At 47.0% G+C, this 11,407-nt stretch overlaps 1 protein-coding gene across 1 annotated transcript; it reads right to left on the bottom strand.

Annotated features, from left to right (window-relative positions):
* Nucleotides 1-8,808: 8,808 nt before the first annotated feature.
* LOC146643981 (uncharacterized) lies at nt 8,809-11,319 on the bottom strand. The gene has a single exon (XM_085395826.1). It carries the CDS (start codon nt 11,014-11,016, stop codon nt 8,809-8,811), a length of 2,208 nt encoding a protein of 735 aa, XP_085251952.1. The 5' UTR covers nt 11,017-11,319.
* Between the last annotated feature and the right edge of the window lie 88 nt (nt 11,320-11,407).

The raw sequence follows: 11,407 nt of genomic DNA, 5'->3' as shown, positions 1-11,407 counted from the left end.
CCTAATGTGGTCTCTGCTAAAGCTAATGGCTCTGTCAAACCAATCACAGAAGAGTTTATTCAGACTCTTGGCGTTAACCTAGTGCCAGCCATCCCATCAGAAGTAAGTGTAACTGCAGTATGTGTAAGCACAGACTCTGATCAGGTTACAAGTCCACCACATGACTGCAAAATGAACGTGAATGAGTCTTCTTTAACCAGTTGTGCCGACTTAATGGATGTCCAGGAACCTAGCCATGAACTGATTAATCATGTTTCTATGAACGGTTCAGTTATACATGCAGCTCATGTGGTCGAACTAGCCCCTTTGGTGACTGAAACCCTGTCACAGGTGGAGACTGTCACAGGAAGACAACGTGACGTTTCTTCAGAGGAAATGAACTGTACTGAGAGCCTTGGGGGTCCAACTTTCGAACAGGGTTTTTCCATAACAGTTAACTTGCTTGCTAAGAATGGCGAAACTTCCGCTAGAGCTGATGCAGAGACTGTTACTGATTCTGGGCAATATTATGGGGTAGATGCTGCCTGTGTGTCCAAGATTAATCTATGTAATTCTGGTGAGGGTGAGGCAGCCAATCTGAGTTTGTGTTTTTCTGCTTCTGAGTTAAAAGAACCAAAGACTGAGACTAAAGACTCTGTCTTTATGTTTGTGAAGGAAAATGAAAATGTGAATTTGGACAAGACCTCTGAAAGGAACACACACATAGTACTTGGCTGTGACACCACTTTTTCTCAGACTGCCATGGACATTTCTGTTCTGGGTTCTGAACCACACGGTGAACAAATGAATAATGTTTTCAGGGGCGATCTGGTGGGAAATGAATTGTGTGATGTTACATTAAATTTCCCAGAGAGTCAGCGGCATCTTTCTTCTGCCAGAGTAACGGCTCAGCCCCCTGTTCAGCTCTGTTTTGCCAGGGGTCTCCATAACTGCTCATCCTGCATCTGTAGCTGGATGCCTGGGTGTGCCACCTCGGCACCTTGCAGCACCCCCGCTGCTTCATGCCTTGTCAGCTGGAGGGCCCGAGGAGCCCATCCAGCCACCACCTGCTCTACCACCTGCGACTCCTGAAGGATATAAAAAAAACAACAACAGCAATAGAATAATATTAAACACAAAGTGAACCCGTCTTCCTTCATTAAATAGGTTCTTTTAGATGTTAAGGAGGAATTGACTTAACCAGGCTGGCGGAGAATGAAGACAACCGGACACCTGCAGCAGATGGGGAATCAGTGAACTTTTATTGAGACAGAGACAACCTCTCAACACAGCTCACATCAGGAGATTCCCAATATTTGCTGTGAGGATGGGTATATATTCTCTAAAACTTACAGGAGGGGGTTGTGAGGAAAGTGCTGCATTAGCAGAAAAACAACTCCATAAAAGGAAAGCGGCCTTGGGTGTTCTAGTCTCTTCGCTTGCAGATATCTTCCACCTGCAGGATGAGGCGATCGCTTCTTATCGCTCTCAAGGCCAAAGTCGTGAGCACACTTTTTTATTACACAGTTGCACAGTAACTTTAAAGCTGAACAATATTTAAAGCTGAATAATGTTTGATCAAATTATATTTTCTTCAAATCCCCCTTTTGACCCATCTTAAATGGGTCAACACACAAAAATAAGTAACATTCAAAGGAACACAGAGACGTGTCGAAGCCTGGCTCGAAAAACTCCTCGGGTCTTATCATTTGTCTTTATCTGTCATTGCAGATGAGGAGAAAAGAGTCCAGGCACCACCCTGCCCAGGGGTCGGCTGCAAGCAGTCTCGGTTCCCGACGAAAGCAGTAACAGCTGTCCTGCACACAAGGAATACAACGAGTCAGTGCAACCAGGGTAGTGACACAAAATTAACAGTTCCTGTAACTCAGCAACCAAAAAGCACAAGTAATGATAAAAATGTGGAGAGTACAGAGTATACTATAATAATGAAAGATATAAACGTGAAAATGTGAAAGAATAAATCAACCGTAAAATAAACCCAGAACGGTAACTGCTAAGGACATTCAAAAGTGAATATGGTAAAACGTGAGGAAGGGGTGTGGAAAAAAAACAATTTATATCCAGTGGTGGGAGTACACATTCGCTCAGGCTTAAGTCCGGAGACCCTGAGAACATCGCTTAACCCTCACAACCCGACCAGACACAGTTCAACCAGATATATCCTTCAAGAGGAAGTGGGTGAGGGAAACAATTAATAACAAACCTAATACAAAACACCACAGAGAAACAACCATTTTAGAAGAATTTAAACAAGAGAAAGACGATAATGGTCGTCACCCTCACGATCAGAGTTTTCATCATCCGTTGGCGAGGAGGTGGGAAGTTGACTAGCCAATAAAGGCATCTGCCGGGCGAGATCCTTATCCTCAGGAGTGAGAGCTGTAACAATCAGTCTCTGGAAGAGGGATCGAATGCATGGAATACAACAGCAACCGCAGGTGACTAGGATAGCAACAAAAACTGAGATGGAAACTAGGATGGAAGCTACAAGGGCCTTATATTTGCCAAACATGTTAAGCCAAGAGTCCCACATGGCAGTATCAACGCCCGAGTGTTCCTTCATTTTAACAGTAAGAGCTGTGAGACCAGTAATAGCTTTAGTGAGGGAACCATCAGGAGCTGTGTTATTGGGGATATAGGTACAGCACTCCTGACCAAAAAGGCTGCAGACTCCGCCTTTTTCTGCGAGGAGAAAATCCGTTGCGACCCTGTTTTGGAAAGCCATTAGGGAAGTGGCAGATAACTGTGCATGCACAGCTTCAAAACCATCTCGAGTGTAATTAGCCAACAGTTGCACATTAAAGTGAATGTAGTTAATTCTGTCTACATTCGCATTTATTTCAACCATCCAAAGTATCGAGGCCCATCCTGCTTTAACCTGGTCTCGCAGTTTATATTCATCGGGGACCCCACGGGGTATACCTACAGCATCAATATAGGTTGGATTATGAGCTGAACCTGGGATTAGAGAACGTTTAGAGCGGCGTTCAGAGGAGGATGGGAGGCCAACTTCGTGTACTTCTATAGAGAGATCTACTGGAGTGACTAAAACAGGTAAAATAAGAGTTATGAGAGCGCAAAGACCTGACGCATCCCGAGGGAAACCATCATATAACTTGTTATTGCCACACCACCACCACAAATCAGCCCTAGCCGTAGGTCGGAAGTTTGGTTTCATAACCGTCCTCTCAGTGCACCAAGAAGAGTTCAAGCTACCTAGTTTTACTGCATTGCCAGTCAGGTTAATACAAGTGAAATTGTTCACAGCTACATCTGAAGAAAAGAAAGGTGGTTTATTAGAGACCGAGCGTTGAGTTTTAGGAAAGTGGTTTTCCAGATATGAGCAATGACCTCGTTTTGTATTGTTCATAAGATGCAGGAGGCATGCACTATTGACTGGCGCCGGTACAACTCTTAAAGTGGGGCGGGCTCCCATACCAACTATGCAGTCGGAAGCCGTCTTGTCAGCAGCTTGTTCAGCTAGTAGTAACCAGTTGTTTGTTGCTCCAGAAATACCGGTTAGAATTTGGAAGAGGTCATCTTTAGACATTTTATTTGTGTCTACAATGCGTATTCGGCCGTTTCTCCCCCCGTTTGTATATGTCACCGGAGGGCCATTAAAGGTGGGGTTATCATCTTTAACTACAGAGCTTGGAGCTGCACCAACGCTAGGGCATATTTCCATTTGCCAATACAGGGCGGTGCGATCAGTCCAAGGGGCAAGTATAAATTGTTGACAGGAGGTCAAGGCCAGATCCTTTAGGGTAAAAATTAAGCCTGAAAGATCCGGTTTTTTTTGCTATTCTGAGCATATTTTGGTTTCTCCAGTGCAAAGCCTGACCCCTAGAGTGCTTGGACCAATCGAGGTCCGTTTCTGACACTAAACTGGACCACTTCCACTGATGCCAACCTCCCAGGGTTATATACCACACTGAGGAGGAGAGATGTACTGCAAGGTTAAAAAGATCCCCCCCTTGGTCTTTGGTGACGGGAGTGACTGGGAAGCTAGCGAAATCTATTTCAACTACCCAACTTTTATTGTTGGGGACACAGAGAGTAATCATTCTAGTCGTACTTGGGGTACAGGAGGTAACCGTGTCTCGTTTCTTTCTAACTCGATCGGGCGTGGGCAAAACTGGAGAGGAAGTGGTGGGCAAGACCCTAGGGGCTACATTTGTCAGATTGGGACTGTCAGAAGGGGGCGAAGCTTTTGAACTTGAAGGTGTCAGAAGTGTCGGGGGCCCTTCACAGATCAGGATTATGCCAATGGGAATGAGACCCAGGGCCAGGAAGCAAACAAAGACGCAACATCTTTGCCTGCCTGTCATTTCAGGGGGAAAGGGCCAAGACATGTTTACTTAGCTTGTATGTCTTCTAATACAGGATGATGGGGCACAGAAAGGTGGTCCAGTTCCCCCCACCTCGCCAAGGGCGTGTTCTAGGAGTTAAAGAGCAACAAAAAGTATCAGTGACACAACTTTAAATGAGCTTTCAGCGGTTAAAACTATTGCAATGTAAAATGTAAATCTTAAAAACTCAAGCCAATATAAAAGCAAAGTCATAAAAGATGTTAAAAATAGAAAAATAAAAATGTTTAGTTCAGTATGAAGAACACCCCCTTTTGTAACCAGCCGGCTTGTAGGTTGAGTTTTGGCTCCCTCAAGTGGTTGGTGATGCTGTTGCAGCTCCTTCTGACAGGTCCTTCTGCACCTCTCTCAAGGTTCTTCCTGGTTCGGTGGCAGCAGCGCACTGTGTGTAATGAAACCAGGTGTCACCTTTCCCTTCGAGCCTGACAGCGTGGGAGGTCCGCTCTGTTATGCGGTAAGGGCCTGTCCAGCGAGGCTCAGCCCACTTTCTCTTTGTGACTTTCAGGAGGACGTAGTCCATTCCAGGTGTAGCCGCCTCTTTCAGCTCTTGCTGGTTTCTTTCAGCGACCTGTGAGGAATACTGGGCAACAAAACTGCGGAGCATGTTATAATATGTCCTCGGATCGAGGTCTGAATCAGCTTCATCCGACATTAACAGGCGAGAGGAGGGGCCAGGAAAAGGCCTGCCATGCTCCAACTCAAATGGAGTGTAACCAGAGGTTTGATTTACTGAGCATCTTATGGACATTAATGCAAGAGGCAATGCCTTAACCCAATCTAATTTGGTCTGTGCACAGATTTTAGCCAATTTAGTTTTTAGAGTTTGATTCATCCTTTCCACTTTCCCCTGGGACTGGGGGTGGTAAACTGAGCCAAACTTATGTTTCAAACCTAATGCGGCTTCAACCCTCTGCAGATCGTGGTTCCTGAAATGTGAACCATTGTCCGACCTTATGACCTCGGGAAACCCATGCTGTGGTATATAATGATTAATCAGACACTTCACCACAGTTCTACTGTTTTCACTTGCTGTCGGCCAGGCTTCTGGCCAACCTGAAAATGCATCCACAGCCACCAGCAGGTACCTGTAACTACCTACTCTGTCCACCATGTCTGTGTAATCAATGATTATTTCTTTCCCTGGGCAAAGTGGGATGGGGAAGTACCCTGCTATTGGCTTGAAGGCGGGCTTGATTCCAAATTGGTTGCACTCCTTACAGGTTTTAACCATGTATTTTGTCATGTCTTTTAGATAAGGGTGCCACCAGGCAGCTAAGTTCCTCATCATTTGTGCAGGTCCCACATGCCCCACTCCATGTGCCTCTTCCATTGCTGTCTGTCTGACCCCTGGCGGTAGAATGGGCCTTCCATCTGGGCCACGCCACACATCTGTGTTTGTGGCCCCTCTTGTTACCCATAATGATTTTTCCTGGGGGCTGGCTTTGTCCTGTAACTCTCTGATTGTGGCTAGGCCTAGTTGTATGGGTGGTCTTTCTGGAGGGGGTGTGGCTTCTGGGTCCATTACCATAATCAGGGAGGGTAAGTAACCAGCTGTCTGCTTCGCTACTAAGTCGGCCTGTTTGTTACCTAATGCCACTAAGTCCAATCCGGCACTGTGTCCTTTGCATTTTACCACTGCCACCTTAACAGGTAACAACAGTGCTTCCGCTAATTCCCTCATTTCTATCTCATGTTTAATAGGCTTTCCGCTGGCTGTCAAAAAACCAGCTCTTAGCCACTGCTTGAGCTCCACATGCACTGCTCCCACAGCATAAGCTGAATCACTGTATATATTCACTTTCTGTCCCTTTCCCATCCTTAAGGCTTCAATCACCGCTCTCAGTTCAGCTCTCTGTGCAGACTGTTGTCCTGTCAACTGCTCTGCTTTCACTGTTTTCCATCTCATGTCTGTCTGTTCCACTATTGCCCATGCAGCCTTCAACATTCCACTTTCAGTTCTGAAACAACATCCATCTGTGAACCAATCTTTTTCTGCATCCATTAGAGGTTCTGCCTGCAAATCTGGCCTGATTTTCTCCTGTACCTGCACAACCTCTTCACACATATGTGGTTCCCCCGATCCCATGTGATCAGCCATGTTTATGCCTTCATGTGAGTAGGTGATGTGTGGTGCTTCCAAAATGGTACTGAGGCGTCTCTGCCTGAGTGAAGTGAGTGTGAAGGCCTGTGAGGAGACGTAGGCCACCACACTGTGTGATGTCAAAATTTTTAGTGGGTGGTTCATCACTATGTGTGCTGTTTTCTGAATGATTTTTGCAAGTCCAGAAACGTGTTGTGTGCACGGTGGGTGGCGTTTTTCAGTGTTGTCAAGCATTACGCTTACATATGTCAACACTTTTCTCTCTCCCCCTTTTTTCTGGAACAGGATACCATTGATATGGGTTCCAGTTCCAGAAACATCAAGATGAAAAGGCAAAGCATAATCTGGCACAGCAAGGTCAGAGGCGACAGAAAGCTGTTGTTTTAACTTTATAAACGCCTGTTCTGTTTCTGTAGTCCATGACAGGGGAGCAGACAGGTTTCTCATGCCTTGTTCATTTACCAAAGCGCGCAAAGGGGAAGTAAGGCCAACATAGTCTGGGACATAGGTCCTGCTGTAACCAGTCAGGCCCAAAAATGACAACATGTCTTTTACAGTTAGAGGTTTTGGATGGTGCAAAATGGAGTTCCTGTGTTCTGGGGACAAGGAAATACCGGACTGTGAGACCATGCGGCCTAGAAAAGAAACCTGTTTTCTTGCAATCTGTAGTTTGTTTTTGCTCACTTTAAAACCTGTGTTGGCCAGGTGGTGAAGTACCACTCTGGTGGCCTCCAAACAGATGTCAGCCGTGGGGGCAGACAGCAAAAGGTCATCCACATATTGTATTAACATACAGTCAGATGGTAGTGGGCTGGTTTGTAAAAGTTCTTTCAAACACTGATTAAACAGTCCTGGGGAGAGGGCAAATCCCTGTGGTAAGCGAGTGTAACGCCATTGTCGGCCTCTAAATGTAAATGAGAAAATGTCACGCAGTGACTCACGAAGTGGGAGGCAGAAAAAGGCATTAGCCAAGTCAATGCAGGTGAACCAGGCATGAGATGGTGGGAGGTTGGTCAAGGCAACATAAGGATTAGGCACAGGCAAAGTAGGAGTGCCAAGTAAGGCATTAATCCTTCTCAAATCATGTGCCATTCTGAACTTCCCCGTGCCTTTTTTCTCAACAGGTATGATGGGCGTGTTCCACTTAGAGCAGGAGGGCTCCAGGACACCGGCAGTGACCAAACCAGAAATTGTTTCTGCAATCCCAGCCTCAGCCTCCGGTCTGTGTGGGTACTGAGGCTGCCACAAAGGGGTAGCAGATGACAGTTGAAAAGAGACTGGCTCCACATCAACTAAACCTACATCTGTGGGTCCATGGGACCACAAACAATCTGGAAGAGAGTCGAGTAAAGGCGCAGCATCACAGTGGTCTGTGTGTTCTCTGCCATGTGACCCGCTGACCACTCTATGTTGCAGTGTTGAGGAATTAAAGCAATCATTTAAAATTTGGTATGTCTTGGTAGATGGAGAAAACAAAACCTGTGGGAGTTTTGTAGGTGTCCAGTCAGTGGCCGCAAGGGAACGTTTAACCATTCCACCCAGCTCCTTAGCCTGGTGTCCAGGATGTAAGGCCAGTGACACATGGGGAGCTGCCTCATCAGACATCATGTACCACTGTAATTGATCTGTTGTAAAAGTAACCGCTGCTGCCACTCCCTCCGGTGCCGCAAAAATGCACGACATGTTCAGAGACCAAGCCCGCCCCTCACACTGCTCTTGGAACATGTGCTGGTACCAGGTGGTGTCATGCCTGTCATAAAACAGTGTAACATGAGGTGGGTCAGGGGGAGGGACATAAGGATGCAGGAGTGAGAGCCACGGCCGCCATTGCTGAAAAGCAGTCCAAACTCCTGGTTCAGCAGGTGTTTCAACTTCCAATAATGCCCAGTAGATGTCAGCAGAGTCCGCCAAACAGGAGGAGGGTTGCAGCAGAAACTGACCACCTCCCTCTGGCCCATTAGAACAGGGAAGCACAACCCCGGTAGGGAGAGTCACAGTTAGGCCTTGTGAAGAGCAGAGTATTGTAGCTCCTAATTTAATCAACAAGTCTCTTCCCAGTAAATTCACAGGCGCCTGTTTTGAACAAACATAGCTGTGTAACAAAGTCTGATCTCCAACCGTTGTGGGGAGGGGCACGGTGTAAGGCAGAGTTTTAGGTTCCCCAGATATGCCCACCACTGTAGTCACTCTGTCAGTAAGTCTTTCACGAGCAACATCCTTAATGGTGGAGTACGTAGCTCCAGTGTCCACTAAAAAGCTGCTTCTTCTTTTATCTACAGTTATGGACAGCATAGGGTCCGCCGTTGTCCCTTCACCGTCCTGGGCAGTCTGTGGGGTGTCCTATAGCTGGGGACCACCCTCGTAGTACTCCCACCCCATCACAGGCATCTGTGGGGCCGGGGGCACTTCAACTAAAGCACCACGAGGTCCACCTCTGTGGCCAGGATGCTGATAGGGCCCACCACGGGCTCCCCTGCCTCTTCCAGCAGCCGGGTTCAAAGGGCACGCTTTAGCCCAGTGTCCAGGTTGTCCACACCGGAAACAAACATACATCTGGCCTCCCCTACCACCTCCCATCTGACCTCTTCCCCTGAAACCACCTCTGTTTCCTCCAAATGGGGAACCTCTCTGCCCATAAGGGGCCGGGGAGTGATAAGCACCATACTGGGGGGGCTGTGGATCAGTTGGCCATGGGTTCGGATACAAATCAGGGGCAACTGGACCAGGAGGGGGAGCCGCAGCGGCCACAAGCTGCTTTTTAGGCTTGTCACCTTTTCCACCCAGGTCGTTTTTAGCTTTCTGCAGCTGAACCTTCAACAGTTGCAACTGTAAATCTTCGACGCTCTCCGCTTTATCATCAGACTTAATCTGCACTTTGTTAAGATTAAAAATCAAATGTTTCTTCCAGATTGCAAAGTCACAGTCCTGCAAATCAGGATTATCCTCCATTTTCTGGCTTACTGACTCCGGAATGCCCCTCAGCACCGCCCTTCTAAACCACATGCTCTGTGAACAAGTCCTACTGGGGTGATGACCTGTATGGTTCACCCAGTCTTCAACAGCCTGATTTAGATAATGGGTGGGATTTTGCTTTCCCTCCCATTTAAATTTCTGTAAGGTGCCTTGATTTTTGGGTGGGAATTGTTTGCGCAGGGCCGGTCCAATAAACCTCAAGGCCTGCATTAGTGGCACCTCGTTCTCATGCATGGTAGTACCCGCATTTTGTTCCAGGTCCGCTGCCTGAGATCGGGATGTGCACCTAGTTATAATAGCTCTAAAATCTCCCAGTGCGAGGTCCTGTCCAGCTGTGTATTTATCCAAACCAGCCAACCAGGCATTCCCTCCCTCCATTATGTCAGGGAGTTTGTCCACTAGGGCCTGGACATCTCCGAATGAATAAGGTTGGTACACTGGTCTACGTTGCGCTTTAGTCTGGACCAGGGGAAACATGCCTGGAGGCTGAGGCACAGGGCCCTTAGATCTAGTCTGATATCCTAAACTGGGAGAGGTAGAGAGGGGTGTATTGTTAAGGTTACTGAGTTCATCATCAGTATCCTCAGTTTCTTCCCCGCCTGGTGGGTTAGCAGTGTCAGCAAAAACGTGGGCTAAACTCATCTGTGTTTCCGGATCCTGACGGCCCACCAAAGACATGGTAACTGTGACATTTGGTGAAGTGCCAGGCTCAGTTTTTGCAGTAGCGGTCAGATCTCCTTTAACAGCGACAGGAGTGCTGGCAAAGGGGTTGGACCGGGAAAGAGGGGCTGACGCAACACGATTATTCCCCTGGACCACTGACCTATGTTCATTTAAGCAGCTGCGTAATGCTGCTTCTAGATCAGTTAATTGTTGTTCAGTGGGTTCCTGTCTGTTCATTCGAACCGCAAATGGTGCGCTCGCAAATGGGTCAGTTAGGCCCTCAGATCCGGTTCCAAAACAATGGGACATAGAAGAGGGGGCTCTACTACTAGCTGAGGATGTCGCCGACAGAGAGGAGCTTCCTGGGCAAAAATGCTTGGTATCTATGGGAGTTGGAGCTACGGGCGGTTCTTCTCCAATAGTCATTATTCCACCAGAGATATTAAGTACCGGATATATGCCTGCTGAGGGAGGAGTTGAGGCAGAATAGGGAGGTGGCTGAGACCTATTTTTCTTCATGTGTGGTTTTGCAGTTTCCCATAAACACACCCAGTGATTAAATTTAGCTTTGCGGCCTGCGTGCTTATCTGCTTCCTTTCTGTGTCTCACCCCGCTCATCACACCTGCACCTGCTGCTGCTGAGTTGGCTTCTTCCTCTTTCTCTTTTGCCTGCATAGCCTTATTCTGCCAAATTATTCCCCAATTACCACTACTCCCCTCGTTCTTTCCCTTTTCTTTCATTAACCTTTCAGCTGTTTTCCTCAATGACTCTTTCTGCTTTTTTGCTTCTTTAGGCTGGTGTGTGGAGTTGATGACTGTCTCAACACATGTTAATTGTTCTCCCAATGTGCTAAGAATAACACCGGGACCCCAACCATCATCATTAGTTTCTCGATCTAATTCTCCATCCATTTTACTGTCAATGGAGGAGTGTTCTTTTATTGATTTTAAAGGAGAATTTGGGCCAGCTGGGTTTCTGCCTCTGTTAGGCACTAACAGCTGGGGCGCTGCTTTAAAGGTGAGTCAGCACTGAAATATCCCTTCAGGTGTTACCAAGCTTCTACCAAACCGGAGTCTGGCGGGTAACCTTGCCTAGAGCTTCCTGATAGGGGTGCTAGTTGGTTGTCACCTTGTTCACACGTCTCATTCACACTTCATACATTACCTGCAGTCACTCATTACCCTCCTTATGTATGTAATAAATGTGTAAAAAAAAAAAAAAAAAAAATTCTATGTGTGGTGTATTATTTTAACCAAAAGAGGAACCTAGTTCCTTTAATTGTGTAATCTGTGAACAACGGAG

The sequence above is a fragment of the Rhamphochromis longiceps genome, linkage group LG22 (genome assembly GCF_057381845.1).
Source record: "Rhamphochromis longiceps isolate RC_006_pf linkage group LG22, R_longiceps_female_GT1.1, whole genome shotgun sequence".
Lineage (NCBI taxonomy): Eukaryota > Metazoa > Chordata > Actinopteri > Cichliformes > Cichlidae > Rhamphochromis > Rhamphochromis longiceps.
Note: the sequence above shows the minus strand (reverse complement) of the source record. Positions and strands in the feature narration are given on the sequence as shown.

What these genes read in the sequence shown, in the direction of transcription:
- LOC146643981 (XM_085395826.1), bottom strand. Translation starts at nt 11,016, where the DNA reads ATGGATGGAGAATTAGATCGAGAAACTAATGATGATGGTTGGGGTCCC.